Source organism: Podarcis filfolensis (genome assembly GCF_964270895.1).
Source record: "Podarcis filfolensis genome assembly, chromosome: 6".
In the NCBI taxonomy this organism is placed as follows: domain Eukaryota; kingdom Metazoa; phylum Chordata; class Lepidosauria; order Squamata; family Lacertidae; genus Podarcis; species Podarcis filfolensis.
The window spans coordinates 66,673,720-66,696,612 of NC_139609.1; the positions used below are offsets into that span (position 1 = coordinate 66,673,720).

The 22,893-nt window shown below is 41.7% G+C and overlaps 1 protein-coding gene and 1 long non-coding RNA gene across 2 annotated transcripts in view; one reads left to right on the forward strand and one right to left on the reverse strand.

Moving 5' to 3' along the window:
• Nucleotides 1–390: 390 nt before the first annotated feature.
• The window catches only part of TNNT2 (troponin T2, cardiac type), a 29,752-nt gene continuing 7,249 nt past the window's right edge, over nt 391–22,893 (reverse strand). Inside the window, exons 2-14 of the mRNA XM_083617623.1 lie at nt 20,146–20,204; nt 17,040–17,057; nt 14,194–14,262; nt 12,641–12,670; nt 11,895–11,916; nt 10,508–10,568; nt 10,238–10,354; nt 9,695–9,772; nt 8,940–9,050; nt 8,560–8,669; nt 6,800–6,890; nt 3,809–3,853; nt 391–722 (exon numbers count right to left, since the gene is read on the reverse strand). Of these exons, the coding sequence (XP_083473749.1) occupies nt 3,809–3,853; nt 6,800–6,890; nt 8,560–8,669; nt 8,940–9,050; nt 9,695–9,772; nt 10,238–10,354; nt 10,508–10,561 (606 nt within the window). The 5' untranslated portion in view covers nt 10,562–10,568; nt 11,895–11,916; nt 12,641–12,670; ... (1 more) ...; nt 17,040–17,057; nt 20,146–20,204 and the 3' untranslated portion in view covers nt 391–722. The remainder of the gene's footprint in view (nt 723–3,808; nt 3,854–6,799; nt 6,891–8,559; nt 8,670–8,939; nt 9,051–9,694; nt 9,773–10,237; nt 10,355–10,507; nt 10,569–11,894; nt 11,917–12,640; nt 12,671–14,193; nt 14,263–17,039; nt 17,058–20,145; nt 20,205–22,893) is intronic.
• Nucleotides 3,860–8,018, forward strand: LOC310764200. The gene is made up of 2 exons (XR_014549057.1): nt 3,860–4,063; nt 4,106–8,018. It is a non-coding gene; the product is annotated as an uncharacterized lncRNA (long non-coding RNA).

The following is a 22,893-nucleotide window of genomic DNA, read 5'->3' on the forward strand; positions in this document are numbered from 1 at the left end:
GAGTATGTTTCGGCAGAGATAAATCTCTCTCTATCACCCCACCCCTTAAAACCTCTCACACCAAACTGTCTATAGGGTTGCAAAACCAGGACATTTGCATAGAGTATTGCAGGACTTGTGCTGGCTTGCCAGTAATACATGTGAAAATGTCACGAGCCTGTCCCAGATAACTAAGGCACACGTCTGATACTTAACTCTTTACTGGCAAGAGAAACACTCACAACAGCTTCCACGGTGCTCCTGATACACAAATGCTTCTAGCCTCTAGGCAGCGATTCACTGGTCTGGGGCCTATGAAAGCAGCAGTGACAATAGGAGACCCCACCCCCCCTGTTGGTTTATATACCTTCCCCTGATGGGTTGTAAGAAATCAGGTAAATAAAGTGGGTATTGCTGCATGATTTGCTTTATTTACAGACACAGTATGCTTAACTTTGGTGACACAGTCATTTTTTCCCACACAGCAGCGTGTTTGCTCCGTGCCGTGACAGTGCTGCACACACACCTACAGTCATTCTACAGAGTGAAGCCATTGGAAGGAGGCTTGGTCTGAATAATCTGGAAGAGTTGGTGCTTTCCTTTGGGCCACATGGGTTGGGATGCTGGATCAAAGGCTGGCCCACGCAGAAGTATCCTGCTCTGCCGTCTCTGCAGGCTGGACACAAACCATCTCTCACTTCCACCGGCCACCAACCACAGGCTTCCCGCGGGCCGCCTTTGAGCTGTTGGAGAAGCAGAGAAGCAAATGAGGTCTTTCAGGCATCAGTGAGATCAAAGCAAAAGGCAGAGGTGAGGGAGAAGGGAAGTGTCCACTTTTACAGTCAAACAGCACTGTGGGGGTGCTTATTGCACAGGCGTACCTGTGGGTCACTCATTCAGTGGCATCCACAAAGATCCCAACTTGGTTCCTAGGCGAGTGTGTCCACATGGCATGTGCAGTCCACATGAAGAAAACGCAATGTGAGCAGAACTCATGCAAAGTTGCTGTGTTTATCCACACTAAGCAGTGAGCTGGGAGCCCAAGTGGTGGAATCCTGAACGAACTTCATCTTGTGCCTTTACAGGTATATCTGTTTCTCAGACTTAAAGCTTGGGTAGAACTGGTTCTTTTTCTCCAGGGAACCCTGAGAATTGTATTCTGGGAGCAGATAAGGGCTTGAGAATTATTCTACAGGAAGGATGGGGAACCTGTGGCCAGCACAAGACTACATCCTACAGGCCACAGAATGTTTTGGATCTTCCTCCCCTCTGGGTGGAAAGAGTGGTCTTGGAAAGGAAGTTCTGGCCTCATAAGTCCCCTACGTCTGTTGTGGAAGCCTCTGTGCCATTTGCCTTCCTGACATCAGAACCCCAACATCAATAGAGGTATTCACCTTAAGATATAAGCTTGGCATGTGCCTTAAGAGATAAGGTCCAGAGGGCTGTTTCTCACTATATAGAAGGGATAGCCAGTGTGATGCTCTTCAGATGTGATTGGCCTATACACCTCCCATCTTCCCTGTTGGCCCTGCTGGTCTATAAATTGGACACTTAATCTTATGTGCACACTGAAAAGGGCAAGGTGTAAAGATAATCCGAGACCTGGATTTCAAAAATATTGAGGGGTATACATACAAACTCTCTCTCTCTCTCTCTCTCTACATATATATCCTTGGGTTACAGACACTTCAGGTTACAGACTCTGCTAACCTAGAAATAGTACCTCGGGTTAAGAACTTTGCTTCAGGTTGAGAACAGCAATTGTGCAGCCGTGTGGCAGCAGCAGGAGGCCCCATTAGCTAAAGTGGTACCTCAGTTTAAGAACAGTTTCAGGTTAAGAACAGGCCTCTGGAACAAATTAAGTTCTTAACCCGAGGTACCACTGTAATTGCTAACATTTAGCGTAACATTTAGCATGACTGCACTTTGATATATCTAACTCCCAGTTACTAAAGCAAGTGTCCCTATCCAGCTGCTTAAAGTAACACATATCCAACTACCAGTAAACTATCCCTGATACAGAAATCCAGGGCCTAATTTGGAACATAAAGTCATTTTCCTTCATTACATGCACTGCAAGCCACCACAGCACACCATAAAGGACGCAACATGCTACTCACCCTTTCCTGAAGCAGATTAGGAGGGAATAAAAGAAGAAATATGGTGTGAGAAGCACGTAACATTCTTGACTAACCAGTTTGGTGCACCTAAAAGGTCGCTAGAGAAGGAGGCATTCCTAATGCAGGCTGCCATTTGTTTCTGGACAAGTGGATTAAAAAGATGAATCTTCTGACAATTTTGCCTGCACAGCCGCTCCAAAAGATGGCTACGCTACTTGTTCATGTAAAGTGAAAGAAGAATGTTCCATTGCTGTCAAGAATGCAGGTGATGATTCATTTCCTACTCTGCCATCAGCTACGCACAGGACACCAAGCAAGTTCTTTAGCATCTCCTGTCCTCTGCTCTCCATCTGTGAACCATGGAGTCATGGAGACATGAAGCATGGAAGGAAATGGGTGACTGCACAGAGCAATCCAACAGAGGTCCCCAATAATTTCTACAGACAGAGAAATCAGATTTATACATGCTGAAAGGAGATGAGCTGATGTAAGGAAAGAGGATGAATGCCCCAGCTCTCAATAAGTGGATGGTGGTAAATAGACAGCTCAGCTACTGCACTATGCCAAACTATTTCCTAAATGGTGTTCATACACATATCCTTAGAAGGGGAAATGCTGCGAAGGAGTGAATAAAATGATGACCCAAAGTGGTGAGGAAGTGATGGAGTTCAGAGATCAGAACAAAATAATGAAGCAGGTGTGCAAAAGGCATGCAAGGGAAGAAATAAATTGGAGGGGCCTGGTGAGAAATGTGGCTGAAACAGAAAACCAGGAAAGAACTTTAGGTGAAAGAAGCAAATGGAGAAAAGCACATCTGCAACACACCATACATCTAAGGCACAGCTACAATCCCCAGCACCCTTAAGCAACTACAGGTCCCAGGATCCTTTGGGGGAAGTCATCTGCTTTGAATATGTGCTGGATGTAATTTAAATGTATGGTGTGAATCTGCCCTGACAAAGTGTGGCACAGTTAGCAAAGCATGCTAAGCTCCCTCAACACCAATGAGGGTCTCTTTCTATAGACATCCAAGTGTCTGGTGGCCAGTGAAAAACCCTGTGCATGTTGGTTCCAAGTCTGAAGTGAGCCTGACATGGTCTAGATCAGCCTCACCCAAACTGGTGCCCTCTTGATATTTTGGTCTCTTGCTTTAAATGGATGGTGTGGATGTGACTCTGGTCTGAAAGGTGGATTGGAAGGGAAATGAAATGACAGAATCAAGCAACAAGGAGGGGTGAAATAAAGGGTGTGAAATGGGAGGCAGGAGGCAGTAAAAGCAGTGACTAGCTGAAATGAGGACTAAAGAAAGAAAATAAGAAAAGGTGGTGATAAAGCAAGGTTGTAGTTGTTGTTTCTTAAATGGAATCTAACAGTATCAATCCTGTGAATAGCCAGAAGTGCTCAATCCAAGATTCTTGAACACAAAGGCATAGCCTATTATTACAGCAGCAGGCTTTCTAGAGCAAAAAGAAGCCAAGAACTGAAATGAGAAGGGCTGACAAATACTAATGACAATGAAAGTGAAAGGAGGAACAGCAGGAAGTTAAGAACGGAAGCAAAACACAAACAAAATCCTGAAAGCTCCAAACAAGTATTTTACAGAAGGGAAGGGTGAAAGTGGTGCACCTGTAAAAGAAAAAGTAAAAGTGGGGGGTTGTGAAAGATCTAATGGGAATGCTGGATACTATCAAACTGGATGGCCTGAGTACTTACACCTTTTGATGATCACTAATGCGGTTCCGTAGAACATTAATCTGCAAGAGAAATAGACAGGAGGTGAAGCTACATGGCAATACTTCACCATGCGGGGATTGGGACGGCCACTGTGTGAAGACAGCAAGAAAAGAAGTCTAAGCATGGGCTGGTTTTATCACACACAGTAGTCAGCAGGGCTGTGTGGTGGGTAAAGAATCCCTCTAATTGTTGGAATTTCCATAGGTAAAGACGGGGAGTCAGAAAGGACAGTGGATCTGTTTGTCCATACTATCTAATGTGATACTTAGAAGTTTTTCTCTGCCGTGAAATATTATTTCCACACTAAATGGAAGCGTTACAAATCCAGGCAGCTGAGATTAAATTTGGCATGGTTGGTGGAAGGAACAGGGCTTTTTTCAGTTGAAACTCACTGGAACCCAGTTCCAGCACCTCTCAGATGGGTGCGATTGCCATTACAAGAGAATGGAGGCGTTCGTGGTGAGTTCTGGCACCTCTTTTTCTAGAACAATAGCCTTGGGAGAGACTGAGAACACAGGCTGCTCTCCAGCATCCTTGAAGGCTTCAGGTGAGTTTTTCAGGGTGCTTTTTCAAAGTTTTCCCATCATGATCTTGACCAGTTACAGAATCTTCTAGAAATATCCACTTTTCTACAGTTAGTAGGTGCTTGGGAGCAACGCTGTGCCATTTGTAGCGATTCCTGGACTCGGTGCTTCTTTCAAAGCATCTCTAAAGTTTGCTATACATTGAGCATTACGTGTTGTTCTCTGCACAAATGCGCTCTGCTCATGAAGTTCACAAAGCAAGATAAATGCAATAAAGATAATGCCAGAGGATACCATGTCAAAGAGCAAATCCATGTGGATAACTAGTAATGGAGTTTTTGTTCAGTTAAGGTGCCAAGAAGCTCCAGCTTCTGGTGTAAGGATCCAAAGCAGAGGAGAATGGTTCCTAAGGTGCATCCAAGTACTTACCCCTTTCAGAGGATCTGGCTGAAAAGACAAATGGCTGATCCCCAAAATCTTTGCAAGCTAAGCAGGGCAAACATGCAAGACAATGAAATACCATCTTGAGAAGATGCTGACATGGACTGAACTTCACTGGGCCACACTTAGCTCCACACGTTTCATCATTCATCACAGCACTGCCATTAGCAAAGTGGGGTGGGGACAGGCCATACTTACTACTTGCTTAACTCATCGCAGCGTGCAGTGAGTATGGAAATCTAGTTAGGGTTAGAGAAAGGAGATTATTATAGATGTGAAAGCCCCTGCAAAGGGAAAATTAACAAAAAGAAGGCAGTGATCCTGAGAAAGCAGTGCTCAGTATGAGAAGCCAAACTATAGGTGAGGTCGAGTGCATCCTATATACTAATAGCAAACTTGTCCTTTGATTGCTGATAGTCTGTTGCCAAAATGACACCATCCATGCACAAAATGGAGATATCAGCAGGCCTGAGGAAATGCCAAGGCTTGCAGAAATCCACACAACCCTATCATTGAAACCCTGAAATGAGAATGCCCTGGATGAAGCATTCTTCATCCCACAAAGAAATGGCAGCTGCTGGAGGGGAAGTAGTAAAAAGAGGGGGAGATCAGAAATACTCCAGAACTAAGTCTGGGGCATTTTGGTAAAAGAAAGCAGCCAAATGGCAACTGCCAGGAAAAGCATCACTGCCACTAATGAGACACCCACTCCCCAAAAGAAAAATATTGTCATTGCTGCCACCTCTGCCACCTCCCCCTGCCATTCAGGAAGCCCCCAGCACTGGTGAATGTTTCAGGCAATTTCCCTTTCCAATATGTCCCCCGAATTCATTCCCCTATCTTACCCTCAGAATTTCAAGTCAAAAGTTTGGAAATTTGCATTTTAGGCTCGACCCTAGCTTAAATGTGATGTTAGTGAAAGAGACAGGTAGTATGAGCTGTGGTGTATTTAAGCCAGTTCTAGTGCAGATTAATTAAGCGGCTGCAACACTATTTATCTAGGCTCAATATGCTACTAGACAGGTGAGTGATCACAAGGCACTTACAAATGTGGTCTTCAGGGTAGAAATATTTGTTGGTCAAACTGAAATGGGCCAGGTTGGCTTTGGCACAGTTTATTGCAGCTTATGGTGTGGTTTGGGGTGTCCTTCAATGTCTGGCGAGACTAGGCAGGACCTTCACAGACCTAGACTGATGCTACTTCATCCATAAAGCTACATCCATTTGAAGCAGAAAAGTGCCAAACTCCACTCATTTAATGAGCCATTTGGCTCTGATTTCTGAAGTAGGTTCCAAAGGGAGATGAAGTTCAGTGAGACAAGTATGATCAAATGACATACCTGTGGTTTTTCTAAGCAAGAAGTTAAAGAGGAGGCAAAGCATGACAAGTATCAACTAAAACTGCGTTGAATGTTTGCCCATTTCAATTTTCAAGGTGAAAGTAACACTTTCAAAGAAGGGGAAACATTTCCTGAAAAGCTCCCATGATGAAAACGTTCATATTCCCCTTCCACTTCAATCTGCTGCTGCTCCAGTGCCATTTTCTCCTTTATAATCACTGAGTCATCTTGCTGATTACAGAAATGTGGGAAATCCCAGCCAATCAGGAATTGTGTACTGAATGGGATGGTATCATGATGGAATGTCAACATGACGTCCCACAGAGCAAAAGAAGATAATTGACCATGAGGACGATACTTGTTGCATCAATGGCAGGGGTGATGCTAGCTAATTGGGATTGAATAGTGAAAAGGATGATTATGTGACAATATGTAGCCAATCAAATTTAGCCACAAAGTGTGGGCAAATGAAGCAGCTGTCAGAAAGCATTGCTCTCCCTCTCAATGAGTGGATATTTTTTGTCCTCTTTTGATACAATGTCTCAAAAATTACTCAGAGAGCAATCTTTGGATGCTGCTGAAATTTCTTGCAAAAAGTGCCCTTCCTTTCAGAAAGCAGGGCTGTAAAAGGTGAGATATTTCAACAGATGTGCAGACTCACCTCATATTTCTGCCTCTTGAACTTTTCCTGCAAGTCAAATTTCTCAGCTTCCAGGTCATGGATATTCTGCCACAGTTCCTTTGCCTTTTCCCTGTTGTAAGAACATGCAGCATCAATCAATGTGGTTGCCAGTGCTTATATATGCACATAGGAACATGCAATGTGAGCGTGTTCTTCCAGAGCAGGAAAGTGAGCTGAACGTAAGAATGAGAATCTTAGGTATGCAACATTGTGCATGTGAATATGCACAGGCATAAAAATTATGTGCATATTCTTTATTATGTGGTCCATGAGTGTGAACATGTGGATTATGTATTATATATGTATGCGTATGAGAGAGACATAATATGAATATAAATGTCTGTGTGTTTTAGCCTGTGAATATGAGTATACATAACATTTATAGCTTCAGCCAGAATGTTTCCTAAATTATTGAAAGTCCCAGTTGTCAACCTTTCAACCCATTTATGTCTTTATCTTTAACTTGTGCTTTAATTTAAATCACACATTTTAGTATATTCCTACTTTACAAGTACCTACGCTGATGCTTTTGCCACAACTGGGTCTTCTGCCAAGTGTGGAACACCCTGGACACAAGTGAAGCAGCGGCCCTCTTCAGACATTACCACATTGAGGGAGCACATGAGTAGAGAGAGACTCCAGGAATACACCTTTAGCCCCACTCCCCACACAACTCCTCTGCCTCTTCGTGTGCTTACAATGGACATCTGCTGTGGGTAATCTTATGTACCAGTGAAGGCTCTCTCTGCCTATGTTCCTTCTTTAGGTGGTAATGCCTGAATAGGACTAATATGCATCACCGAACCACATAAGCAGAATTTTTTTCTATTCATTATTGCAGCATGAGGATTAGGGCATTTTTGACTGGGGATGCGCATACTGTGGTTCTGATTGAAATCATGCTCAACCTGTAGGGTTTTTTTAATCCCTGGATGTGGCTGCAAGTCACACAGCTGATGTAATATGTAGTTAAGCCCTTGATCTACCTGAGGTTTCATACTGCATCACCTCCAATCTGCTTCGATGTGCTTATTGCACCCTCTAGTGTTCTGGCTCCCTCCTTTTCATTTGACTATGTCTGCTTAAACTCAAATGCAGGTAGCATTTGGAAACAGTGCATGATAATTGGATGAGCAAGCATTAGTACGATTTAACAGCCCCTTATGGCTTCCTGACTTGTAACCATGTGGGATATAATACCTTCTGCTACCATTTAATGCATGTTGTAGGCAGTTAGCACTTCCAAGGAGTGATGGACTAAGAATCAAGGGAAACATTGCCACATGCACCCTAACTGTGCTATATAGTACCAAAGTAATAGCCAAGCCAGCATTGCATTGTGTTCACATAACCCCAAATATGGATAACAGCATAGCACACAATGCATGCTGTAACTGTAGGATTGTGCCAATCTTACAACGCTTTAGGAGCTGTCTTATGTCAAGGTCACTGTGCCTCCAGTGTACTTTAGCCTGGAAAAGCTTGTTCTGATCCCAATAATTATCAGTCCCCTCAGTGGATGTTATTTTCATTTAAAAACAAAAAGTCTGTATGTTAAAGACAAAGAACGCATTTAAAGTCATGTCTAGTTTGGCGCTCTGAGAGACCACAAATCACAACTATGGGGAAAGTGGCAGGTAGAAGATTGTTTCATCTAATTTCTTCATCATGAAGGAAATAGGTCCCTACTGGCCCCTGAGCCTCTGGCTGCTGCCCACAGAACCAGCTTCCCTTCTTACTTCAATTTGTCTTCATTCAAGTGATCGATGGTCAAAGGTTTTCGACGCTCGCTGAGGATCTTTTTCTTCTTCTCCCGCTCTGTCTGTTTTTTCCCACTTTTCTTCTCTGTCTAAAAAAAACAACCAGTTCTTGAGTGGCATCAGAGTTCATCAGCCCAGTTCATCAGACAGGTACATGGACTATGAATGCGGAGGATATAAGTACACATAGATTAAAACAAAGACTAAAAAGCTCCTGATACACTCTCATTGTACCTTTACCAGGCTCTATTTGAGCTATTTGGGCATACAACATGTAGGTGAGTAGACAACCAGACAGGAAATTCTGTCCCCAGATGTGGGTTTCAGTTTCTGGAAGAACATTCAGGCTAGATAGGTACCTTCTGTAGGTAGCCTCCAAAATGGAGCATATTAGAGAAAGCCTTCTTCTTCCTGGCATCCTCTTCAGCCCTCTTCCTATTTTCTTCTTCCTCTTTCCGGGCTCTCTCTTCCTGCCACAGGCAGAATGAAAGAGAGGTTTCAGAATGGCAGATAGTTAAAGAGAATCTGTCTACAGCAGGAGCAACTAACCAGTGGGCCTCCAAATGCCACCATCATCCCAGTCAGGGATGATAGGAGTTTGAGTCAAACGACGGCATCTGGAGGTCCACAGGCTCTGCATCCCTGATCTACAGGGACATCAAATAGAAATTTGTTTAGGAGACTGAATGGACACAAATCAGACAGGATGAGTTCTGTTCCCCAATCCCAGTTAGTAAACAAGCTGTTTAGCCAATTCCAGATCAGTTCCTCCTTGTTTTTCTGCACTTGGGGAAAGGGAACACTTAGAAAAATAAGTAACAGTGGTGCTTTCATTATAAACTGAGCAATTCTAGTCTGGTTTTGGTCTGTTATGCATAAGGCCTATGTCAGTGATTCCCTGCATTTCCAAGGCTTTGGGTTCCCTGGTTGACCATATTACTGCTTGAGTATGATGGGCTCATAATACTGCTTGAGTATAACTCTTGCATGAGCAGCTAAGTGGAAAATTTGCCCCATGCGTAAATGGGGGTTTGTCAGAACAACAAAAACAAAAAACTCATAAAGGCATTTAAGTGACTTTTTGCTGTAGACTTCGTGTCTTGGGTATACTCACAGCGAAGCGGGCCTGACGTTCCTTCTCTCGCTCACTGCGGATCCGTTGCTGTTCTGCTCGTTCTGCTCGCCGCTGCTCCTATAGGAGGAAATCAGCCCAGCACCTGTTCAGGGAGGGGTTCCTGGTATACTCGGCTGAATGCCCCCCTCCTTAACTCAGCACGGCCTGCGGCAGTCACAGTTGAGGCTGAAACTATAACACTATTGAAAATGCTGGACACCTGACATTTTGCCACCTGAGCATCCAAATGATACCTCCCATGGTAAAAAAATATAATATTATGGCTACCTATTGCACCCATGTTAGCTCATACTTCTAGATCAGCCTCTAGAACTGGGGCTTTAAAATAGTCCAGAATATAGTTTTGGGGTCTAGACAATAAATATCCTGCCATTTCATTAATTATATTGTGAATGTGCATTTTTAAGCATTCCCGGAATATGTGTGGGATGTCTATCTTTGGGGCTCTGCATCACTGACAAGTGGCTTTAGGATCTGAATGAAACACTCTTAAGTCCTGTCTTCTTTTTGGAAGAGACATACTATTCTGTCCTTGAGGAATATCAGCTCTTCCTCCTCTTTCTTCCGGTTCTCAAAGTGGGCCTCAATCAGAGTTTGCAGCTCATTCAGATCCTTCTCCATTCTCTTGCGGTGAATATCCTGCAAAGCAGAAAAGACAATATGAGGGTTTGGTATGTCACACACACACACCCACACACACAGAGAGAGAGAGAGAGAGAGAGAGAGAGAGAGAGAGAGAGAGAGAGAGAGAGAAGGAAACAGCTTTATGAGATGATGATGGCTAATACTCACATCAAAGTCTACTCTCTCCCCATCAGGGATCTTTGGAGGCACCAAATTTGGCATAAAGAGCCTGAAATTGGAGGGCAGGGGAAATAAAGAGGTAAGCCACTAGTACAGCAACACCTGACGTCTCATCTCTTTATCAGGGTTGGCTGACATTATTGATCTCCTACATGAATCCATGCTTAATCCCATTGATTTCAAAGAGGTCTGTCTCTGGGTTCTGAGTAAATCTGGCCAAGACAATATAGACAAACACAGAATCATATAATTGTAGAGCTGGAAGGCACCACAGGCATCATCTAGTCCAGCCCTCTGCAATGCAGGAATCTTCTGCCCGATGTGGGGCTCAAACCACGGCCCTGAGATTAAGAATCTCATGCTCTATCGACTGAACTATTGTAGTACCCTGCTAGCACCCATGCCTTACAAACCATAGATATATGCCTAGAAACCAGTGACAAATGGAAGTGGATGAGTCCATAGATGGCATAAATGGAAGATATAATCATTTTAAAAACAACAACAACCTGACACTAAATGCAAGGTAAAGGGGGCGGCCCTAAGCATCTTATATCCATATGTGTCCAGTAGTCTAATAACTAGATAGCCCCATCAAATCAGAAAAGACCCTCTACTATGGTGAAACTTCCATTCCTAACAATGAAAATCTGGGAGGGAGCAGCTAACCTTACACTAACCTGTCTTAGAACTCACTCTGCACATTTTATTTAAACTGGATGTCAAACTGAACGTAGTTCCAAGCTGAGGCAACAATTTATAGCTTCTTGGAGGGCGCCGTATGGAATGCCATACCGGTTGCTGAGCTTTTTACAATGGCCGCAGCTGTCACAGTAGTCTTAAGTTTCCTTGACTTGACTTATATGAGCCACTGAACAGCTGTAATAACTTCATCACCGGGCAAGCTGGGGTGGGAATGTTGTTCTTGAGATAGTGTCTCATCACTTTGCCTGATGCATTTAGCAGTGTCTCTGCATTTGTGGGCAACATTTTTTTTTAAAAAAAATCTAGATAATTTTGTACCACCCAAAGAGACCATGCATTTGCTTTTTTGAAATTTCAGTGTTGCTGTTGTTTAAAAAGATTTTGTTAACAGTGCAGTCCTGTGTATGTTTATTTGGAAGTACAGTTTACTATGCTCAGCAGGACTCACTTCCAGGTAAATGTGCACCATGTTACAAATTTGCCACTAACTGAATTTTTAGGAAGCCAATAATATAATATAATATGTCAAATAATATAATATGTCAAACATTGACATCTCTCTATTTTTCTTCAGTTGTGCTTGTACTCACCATCTCCTTTCATACAACTGCTCCTGCCTCAACAACTGCCTGCTCACCATAACATCAAAATCCACTTTACTTATACTTACTTGGGCCTAGGCTTTGATTCTCCTGCAAGAAACCAAATGAACATTTAAAGAGTTGCCAAACAAAAATATTTACCTGCTCCCTTTGTAGATAAATTGAAGAGACAGGCCTACTGATTCCCTTAAGGCTTATATGGCTTGTTTCTGCTCCCCAACCCTCCCACCGCTCATCTCTCATCTCCCCCTGTACTTTTTCATGTAAATAAAGGCTTGGGCAGATATTTTTTAGTATGTCTGTGTGTGTTTCAGAGTTCTTAACTCTTGAACTGCAGGGGAATGCGCATCTCTCCTTTCTAGTTCCTGCCTCAGTTTCTCAGGCTGATTGACATGGATTTTGTGCACTTGTCCAACAAACCTGCTTCCAAAAAAAATTAAAAATGGACTTATTTAAGTAAAGAAAATGATGGGGAAATGCTCTCAAAATTGTAACAGTTGCGTGATGGGACATTGTATGACTTCAGTCCCATTTTAACATACACTTGTGAATTGGTTTTTTTATATATCAGCATTAAGATCTGTATATTTACATTTTATCACAATATATGCATTTCCTTCTGGTAATTTCTTTGAGCTGAGATCACTATTGCAAATTTGGTAGAGATGCAAAATCCAAAGGATAACTGCTTCCCCATCTGCACGTTCATCCAGGAAGTGCAGACCAGATCAGTTTACTTTGAATTTTATAGAAACTGAACTCCACAAGAATCCCTAGCACATATACTGGGCCACGGTGCACACTTTTCATTTACCTTCTGGTTCTTTAGCTTGCTCTTCTTGTTCTATTTTAAAAGGAGAGCAAAGAATTTTGATTAGAGATGTACCACGCCAGCGCAGTTGTGTCTAGAATCCCCACATTCCCTGATACATTTATTTCCTCTAAGCTGTGATTACGGCATTCCCAGCATGCTTCATAGTTCATTCACCCATTGCTGGGAGAGTTTACATTGCTGGCATTCTGGTATTTGGTGATCAGAGACAGGGGCGTCCCCTCTTTTGCATTTTTCACAACACCAGAAGCTACAGGACAGATGGTGATGTGATGTCAGTGTTATGAACACCAGAACAGTTGGACTCACCAAAGAAGGTGACTTTAATCAGTAAAATTCTGGGAACAGGTTGGGGGGGGTAGGTACCAATTCTGGAAAACTTTTCCCAATACATTATTTCCCCTGAAAATATTACAGGTTTCCCTCCCTTTATAGTCAGAGGGGGGAAGCTATCTTTACTATCAGTAAAGAGTGCCAGATGCTTTGTTTCCCTTTCCACAGTGGAAAAAATATATATTTGTTTATAGGATGTAATGATTGCTGATGTCACCAAAGCATGGGGGGCATCCCCTAAAGCCATGATGTTCCTCCACACAGTTTTTGCTTTTTTAAGGGGAGCGTATCTTGAGGGGGGGTCTCTGCAGGTGCAAGGCTGCCCATTTGCCAAACACAGATTATCTTCCTGGGCCATCAACTTTCCTTCACTGCCCATGCTGGTAAAGTATTAAGGAGAATGCAGAGAAACAGGCAGACTCATAGAGGGATGGAACATTGTTATAGAAGATTTATTACTCAAGAAACATACACCACATACAAGGAACCAACCACTAGGCATGCAGCGGATTTGTCAATTTGCATTCTCTCAATTTTTCATTTTCCTATTCAGTTTTCCACATTTCTGCAGCAATTTGCAGATTTCTTTAAAAATTGCCAGCACATTTTTCCCAATAAGCATATGTTTTTACAATTTTTGCAAGCAATTTCCCCCAATGTAATGAACCAAATTCAACTAGTGCCAAGAGGTTTTCACCCCACTCTTCCAAAAACTGCTCTGGGGAGTCAGAACTCCCCAAACAGTGTACAGTTTGTGCTGACAGAAAGATCTCCTTAGTGCTATGTTGAGTACATTTTTTTGTATGTTAATTTCATGAATATATTCATTTTTATGCACACTTTCTTCTGATATATGCATTTCTGTAAGCACTGTTTGGTTGGAGAAACACAGTGAAAAATTTGGTTAAGTGTGAATTTTGAAGGCTTGTGGTGTTTTGGTTCTCATAGCATTTCAAACAGTGGGGATTGTGTAAGTTCACCTTTACTTGCAAACTGAATTAATTTTATCCCCCATTCTTACTATAATTTTTCTACTTTTACTTTTTTACACTCCCCGCCCCCAAAATGACAAGTATGCTCTGAGATCACAGCTTAACCAAAACAATGCTGCTGAATTTTTATTCATTGAAGGGTTCTACCTGAAAAAGACCCTCCATCACAATGCTTGTATTGGCCAGAGATGTTTCACCAGAACATCATACCTTCTGCCCTAGGTTCATCTTCATCTTCCTTGACTTCTTCAGCTTGTTCTTGTTCTTCTTGTTCTTGTTCTAAGGAAGAAAACAGCAGGGTGACATCAACAGATCTGAGAATTTTCATTGTTGGTCTACACAAAATTCTGCTTGAGGTAATGAATCCCAGCCATTGGGACATTGGTCAGAGAAGAGGGGTTGGGAAAGAAAGATAGCATATTTCTCGAACATGGCTAAATGACAAGTGATAACTTGGGACTGCCATCTTAAACTGAACACATTGTGGTTCAATTTAATGATGTTCAATGATGTTTCTGGTGTGGGAGGTAGGGTTTGAGATGAGCTTCATCGGTCCTCAACATGATACACACCTCAAATGTAGAGTCAAGGTCCACGCTCCTGGTCCATGACAATATTATTAAATGCAGAGCAACAAAGAAGAAAGGGCAACCAAAATGGTCAGAGGTTTACAGCACATTCCCCTACAGAGAAAAGCTGAGCATCTGGGGATTTTTAGTTTATAAAACAGATAACTAAAGAGGTGAGATGTGATAGAAGCTTATGAGGTGATGTCTGGTGTGAAGAAAGTGGATCAATGGAAGGGTTCTTCCATCATACCAGAACTCAGGGTCACCTTGTAAAATTGGAGAAATGAAACATGTCTTCACACACACCACACAATTTACTTATGGATTTTGATGCCACAGGATATGATGGAATCTCATTTAGATTTTTTGTGACCAGGGTTAGAAGACAGTGGCTCTCAGAAACGTCTCACTTTAAATATCAGATATGGAAATAAATGGTGCAAAAGGAGTCAATCAGAAATTGTACAGCCACCCACAGAGGCTTCCTTCTGGTACTCAAATCTGAATGATGCTATTATATAAGCACTAGGCATTTGTTTTTTGTATTAAACCAAAACATTGAGGAGGGGAGTAGGAATGAGCCCACTTGCCACATGTGATTTTAAACATAAGCCATAAACCTGCATAGGCTACATAATATCAATACTACAAACATATATAGATTTTAGACTGCTTTATAATCCTGGCTTCCCCCAAAGAATCCTGGAAACTGTATTTTGGGGAGACGCTGAGAATTATCTGGGAGAGATCTCTAGCCCCTCCTTCCAAAACTACAATTCCCAGGGCTCTTTCGGAGAAAGGAATTAAATAATTCTCCAAACTGGTATGGCCTTTGACTGATGCACACAGTACATAAATGCTTATGATTTCCATGCACAATAGGTCAGTAAGTATTCTGCCTGTGTGTCATTGGCAAGCAGCAGCAAAGTGAAATGTAAAGAAATGTTCTACTACCGTCTTCCACCTCTATCCATTCTTCCTCTTCTTAACCAGGGCAAGCAAGGATGGTGAAAGGGAATAAGTAGAAAAGGTTAGCGAGGGATCACAGAAAGCTGTGGCTTCAAGCTGGAGCATCTATAGACAAAACGGCTCTCTCTCATTCTGATCTTTGCTTTGCATTTGTGTGCACGCCTAGTTTTCAGATGCCAAGCACTTGTGAAGTCAAGCATTTGCCAAGTTCAATAGGATATTAAGGCCTGGAACATTCAGAACACCCACATATCCATGCACACACAGAGGCAGTAATTATGACCTCATACAAAAGCATAGAAGAGGAGGTGTGCTTGTAAAAAATAAACAAACGCAAAGACACATTGATCAGCTTCTAGTGATACTATGCAGGCAGCAGAAAGCTCATTCCAGACTGAGTTTATCAGTGTCAGTCCCGTTGGCAATGAAATACTCTACCCAGGTTCCTAAAATAGTAGATTAAGTTATCCTGCACCAAATGGGTGCCCTCCAGATCTGTTGGACTAAAATTCCCATCAGCCACAGCCAGTGGGTGAAAGCTGTAGTTCAAAACACTGAGTGGGCACCAAGTTGATGAAGGCTGGATTAAATGTTCATAACACACAATATTAGACAAATACTCAGCCGTATTCAACCTACACTTTTCTGCGCTTTTTGGTATATCTGAGAAATCCACGAGGCTACTTGGACAAATCTGCACTTTTACTTGTCCACATATTATTTGCTTTTTTAAATTATTAAAAATTTATTATTGTTATAATTGTTTACACAGATTTCAATAGATTTTATTAGTGGTTCAATAGATTTTTTATTAAAGTTTGAAAGAAAATACAAAGATTAGTATCAAATATCAAATATATTTTTATGAAACATAAAATTCTAATCTAAATAAAAACTAAAAACAAAAGGAAGGACGAAAATAAAATAATATAAAATAAAAGGGATTTTTTGACTGTCAGCTATAAATAGAAAATTGTTCCATACATCCTCTCCAAGAAAACACCCAACAATTCCACTTTCTATGCATCAATATTTTCTTCAATCCTCAAACCCAGATATCATACGTTCATTTGTCTCTTCACACAAAAACTCTTTAAGGAGTTTCCGGTTGAAACAGAACAGTTTTATGATAGAACACTACCAAAGAAACAGAACCTACCTTCTGGTACCCAAATCTGAATGATGCTATTATCATAGCATGTGACCAGGAGGTCCCCATAGTGGGAGCCACTTTTAAGCCACTACAGAAAACAAGCTCTCCCCCATATCACCATTTCAGATGATGGTGACATGAGCAAAAGTGCCTTTTCAGACAATGTAGCTACACATCAGTAGCTACACTCGCTACACTGAGACACCTAATAGTTTTTCATATACAGTATATGTAAATAACAAATTTATGATACATATTAAGGTCTCCAATCCCATAATAGTTTTTTTTAATGGCATGGTGTTATGACCCAATAGAACACATCACCTCATCTAACCCTGACTCTTATAGTAACAATGGAAGCCTACCTTCTTCGACGCATTCTTCTGCATGAAGTCGGAAGAGAGGAAAAGAGAGAGCGTTATTAGAGCAGCAGTGGTGGATTTGGAAAACATGCTTAATCTGACAGTTTTCATTCCCTTACCTTCCTGTTCCCTGTAAAGCAAAGGGAAAACAGCTAGATTAGAATAATGGCTGGTTTGCAGTAATAATAATAATAATAATAATAATAATAATAATAATAATAATACAGTGGTACCTAGGGTTACATATGCTTCAGGTTACATACACTTCAGGTTACAGACTCTGCTAACCCAGAAATAGTACCTCGGATGTCAGGGAACTGCCATCGGAACTAGCGGAGGAGGCGAGGCTCCAGAGCGATACTGGAGAGGGGCCAAGCAGGGAGAGAGGCAGGTCTCCAGCTGGGGAAGAAAATCAGCGCAACACCAGGGATAGAGGGGGGCCGATGGGGGAAGCAGAGAGAGGGCTCCAGGACTCTTTGCAGGAGACCAGCGAGGAGAGCACAGGTCCTCCGCTGCCCACACCCACCCTGCGCAGAAGACTTCCGCGCAGGGAAAGTAGGCGGCGACTTGGCGTCAAAGAACTTCTTTGCTGGAAGAAGTTTAAGAAACGCCCACTGACGGATTCTGCCAGCGACTGAACAGCCACGGAGTGGATGGCTGTCCAGCGAGAAACGGTTTAACCAGCCAACCTAGCCCAGAGCAGCGGTAACTTACGCACAAGCAACCCCTAAAGCCATTACATCGGGTTAAGAACTTTGCTTCAGGATGAGAACAGAAATCATGCTCTGGCGGCGCAGCAGCAGCAGGAGGCCCCCATTAGCTAAAGTGGTGCTTCAGGTTAAGAACTGTTTCAGGTTAAGTACGGACCTCCGGAACGAATTAATTACTTAACCCGAGGTACCACTGTAAGTGATTTTAGAACATGATCCATGGTCTCTGACACATATTCTTTTTGGAAGAATGCACTACAATTAAGTTACAACTTACAATTTATGCCAACCTGCTACAGCAGAAACAGCGGAGAAGAGTCATGCCACACAAAATTTCATGCCAGAATAAATCTGCTAGCTTTAAGATGCCGCAACAAGACACTTCTGTTTGTTCCACAATCAGGGTTTTTGGTTTTTGTTTGCTGAGTGGATTCTGCCCATATGGTGGCAGGAGTTCACATATACCGTATTTCCAAACCCCTGGAATAGATAAGAAGATACCTGGGGCCATCTCACACCCCACCTCATGCAATTAAAAGCTTGCTGTGTTAAGGGACAGTTGGGTACATTTAAGTGAAGTGACATGCGGATCTAGGGCCAGCTTATTTTTTGGGGTGAGGACTGGAAGTAGCAGGTTGCCTATACAACATGCTTAGGCATGACTTCATGTTGTGCATCAGCTGGAGATGCAGCTCAAGTGACTGGAACAGGTGTTGATAAAAATGCCAGAGCAGGAATGTGGCAGGCTGTGAAAGAGCATTTTTCAGTGCTCTCTCTTGGGCTAGTCCTTGCAGTTGGAAAACAAGAAGCTGATGAGTGAGCTATGGGAGTGTAGAAAACTGAGAAAGTCTGTGTGAGTGGGAGTAACGGAATCAAAAAAGGTAGGAAGAATTTCCAAAATTACAGACATAACCAAGTCATAAGCCATCTATACCTCCCAGGCATTTACAGCTGTATGGCTCTTACTGGTTCCTAATTAAGTACTACATTTCTTCTTGTATCCAAAATCTTTAAATCCCAATAGCCTGTCATTCTATGCTTGGGTCAGGTTTCCTACGTGAAGTTCCCGAGAATCCTCAGAGACCCAGATTCTCTTTTAATTTCAGAAGAAGCCTAGTGAGACCCTCACCTCTGAGGTTTGGAATCCCTTCTCAACACTTCATTTTCTGATAAAATTTATATACCACTTGCTTGTAACAAACCCTCTAAGTGATTTATGAGAAATACTAAAATTATCAAGAGGGCTGGCCCTAGACATTTGTGGTGCCTGAAGTGAATTAGAAATCGGCACTTCTGCAGCTCTACTTTGTTAAGTGTGTGTTTTTATATCCAGTATACCTGAAGGAGTGTCTCCACCTCCATCGTTCAGCCTGGACACTGAGGTCCAGCGCTGAGGGCCTTCTGGCAGTTCCCTCACTGCGAGAAGTGAGGTTACAGGGAACCAGGCAGAGGGCCTTCCTGGTGGTGGTGCCCGCCCTGTGGAATGCCCTCCCATCAGATGTCAAGGAAATAAACAACTATCTGACTTTTAGAAGACATCTGAAGGCAGCCCTGTTTAGGGAAGTTTTTAATGTTTGATGCATTTATCGTGTTTTTAACATTCTATTGGGAGCCGCCCAGAATGGCTGGAGAAACCCAGCCAGATGGGCAGGATATAAATAAATTATTATTATTATTATTATTATTATTATTATTATTATTATTCCCATGGTGATCTTCACTCCCCCCCAAAAAAAAATTCTGATGCTGATCTTCACTCCCTCCATTATTATTATTATTATTATTATTATTATTATTATTATTCTATCTATTGAATTTCTATACCACCCTAGTTCATTAGCACTTTTTTTTTTTAAAAAAAGTGTTCCACAAATGCATAAATGTTAGGTTTATCAATTGCTATTATCTAATGACCTGGAACAAAATATTGCAGTATGCAGTCCTGGTGTTCAAGATTCCAGCCTCTCCATTCCATTCTCCAGCCCCATTTTCCAGTTCTCCTCCCAAGAGTCAGTCAGCATTCCGAAAACACTGAGCATGCTCAGTTCTTATTGGCCTCTTTTGGGGGTTTACCCCTTCAGAGCTTTTTCCTAAAGAATGGTTTCCCCAAGTGCAACCTCTTTCTTGTATGTAGATAGTGGCATTTTAGCTCTTTACAAAGCAGCACTCACTACCTAAACATCAGAGGGAAAGATAAATAAAATAAATAAAATATTTGCTATGGATCAGCTAATCATTCAGAATGATTTCATGTTGTGATTTCTCTCCCCTCTGGATCAGATTGTAGAAATATAGGAATGGCATATCTGAATGACCACACAGCCAAATAAATCAATGTGAGTGACAGAAAAGCAAGACACATTTCTGCATATAGATGGGAAAGGAAAACATTGAAGAACCTAGTACTTACTCTTCATATTCCTCAATGATCTCTTCGGTGTCTGACATTTTCAGTTACCTGTAATTTAATAAAGAAAAAGAAGCAGTGATACTTAAATAGGAATCACAGGCAGCTATTTTAAATAGTTATGATGCTCTTGGAGAACCAGCTGAAGGTGTGTCTTTTTACAATACTGATACTATCCAAGTGAGTTCCATTGCAACTTGCACCAGGATTGCTGTCTAGGGTTGCCATATTTTTTTAAAAAAACCAACAACTAGGATGCCCTCAGCTTTTTCTTTTTTCTTTTTCTTTTAGAAAATCCCATAATTGTTAAACTTTTTCCCCCTTGGAAATCCCATGGAAAATCCAGACATTACGTACGGTATTTCACCCACATTCCCATGGTGCGCGCGCGCACACACACACACACACACATATATTGCAGTGTTTGCTGAAATTAACAACACAGATTTAGTACAGATCTAGAGGTCTGAGGAACGCAGGAAACTCTCTTCTGCTGAGTCATAGCATTGGTCCATCTAGCTCATCAAACTCAGCATTACCTACACAGACTGGCAGTTGACTCACCAGGGCTTCGGGCAGGAATCTTTCCCAGCCATATCTGAAGATGCCAGGGCTTGAAGCTGGGGCCTTCTGCATGCAAAACATGTCACTGAGCTATGACCCTTCCCTTCACTTCAGTGTGGTAATACATACCCTTCCACATTTGGCAGATAAAAATTGCTGCGCACGAGGCAATACCTTATTGTACCACATTATGCTCCTACGTGGTCTATTTACATCAGGGTTTCCCAAAGAAGTCAGTACCGACCCTCTGGGGATGAGGGGACTGTCCAGGGGATAAATAAAGATCTAAGGGTTGGAAAGAACCATTGGGTGGGAAAGAAGTTTACAAATTTAATTAGGACTTAGGGATTTCAAAAATCAAGGGGAACAGCATGGACATGGATAGAGTGTGCCTCCCTTGTCAGTGAAGAGCCTCTGTATTTATTACAATGATTCCACGATGCAACAGTATTCTCAGACCATGTAGTTTTATCGTCATTATTGTTTTCACTTGCTTTACCTCCTTATTTTTTTACATTTCATCAACATCATCATTTTATTTGTATACTGCCTTTCCACAGTTAAAAACAATGATCAAGGTGGCTCACAACATGACAAGATTTACATAATTACAGAAGTCATAAACAATGAATAATGGAAAACTATTTCCACATAAATCTAAAATCTAAAACTAAGAATACATTATTAATATCACACTTTAAAATGACATAGGTAAAAAATAACAGCAATTTTTAAAAACAAAACAAAACAAAAAAACCCCATCATCATGGTGATGGGTGATTAATCAATGTTTACTATATATTGATATTTCTTTACTTTATTTCATTTAATAAATAGGGTGTTATCTTGGGGGCTTAGGGGGTTGATGCTGCTGTTGCTGTTGAATTTTTGTATCTTTATTTTAGCTCTTGTGATTTATGTGGAAAATGCTCAGTTTTGGTTGTGTATTTTTTATTTTTCCTTTATTGTTTATGATTCCTTTTGATATGCTGTAGTTATGTGTTTTTAATGTTATACGCCACCTTGAGCATTGTTTGGACTGTGGAAAGGCAGCATGCAAATCCAATTATGTATATATGTATGTATGTATGTATGTATGTACATTTCTCAGAATTCAGGTTGAGGGTTGATGACAGCTTTCTAAGCTCATCAAGGGATCAATGAAGTTTGGGGAACCCTGAATCGCAGACACACCTCATTAAGCATTTCTAGAAACCACCTTCATTTAAAGAGCAAGAATGAAAAGACTTAAACCTTGCAAGACATTCTTTTATTTTATTTTAGTAGAACCCCAACATCTGCCAGCTGGAGCCTGGTGCAAAAAACATGCACTTCAAATTTAAAAACTCTGAGCCCAGGAATTTGTTTTGAGTATCAGAAATGAATGGAGTACATAGCTTTTCTACACAAAATTCTACTCCTGGCTACCCCAAACCTACTGCTAAACAACTGAGAGTCAGAAATCCTTGCAATTCCACTGCAGAACACATAGAGGTCTGGGAGTAGTTGCCAAACTACCCTCTGTCCACCCTTGTCTTGTGGGACACACTTTAATATCTAGATATCAGAAGTGTGTATATTTTCAGCATGTCCTGGGGCTGCTTCACGTGACAAAAATTAAAATACCTTTATGTCACATGCATAGCTGACATGATGTAATTATGTGTGACCAGCCCATCCATGGATACAGCCACAGTGATTTGACGGTGATTCATGCAGCCTCAAGAACTTGGAAGAGTGCCACCAGGACCACATACATTGCTACCAGAACAAGGCTTGAGACTTCTGCAAATCATGTCCAAAACGTGTTTCAAGCTGAGCCATCCCAAACTACTGGGCACTTTTTGATTGTAAAATATGCACAGTTTTTTTTAAAAAATCAAAATCTAATTACTCCACAAAATAAAGGCAAAAACAAATGACCCAGTCTTAATTATTTCCATTTTGTATGCCTTTCTTCATCATGTCTACTATCCCCAGACTCCTTGCATGCTATCTTTGTGCAGCAATGAGGACTGGGAGTCTTTCAATTCGCAGTTAGTTAGTTAGAAAGAGAAAGGCCAGAGAGGAGAGAGGAGTGTTGAGTGACATGAGCTAGAAGCAAGGAAGCAGACAGGGAGGAGAGAGAGAGAGAGAGAGAGAGAGAGAGAGAGAGAGAGAGAGAGAGAGAGATATG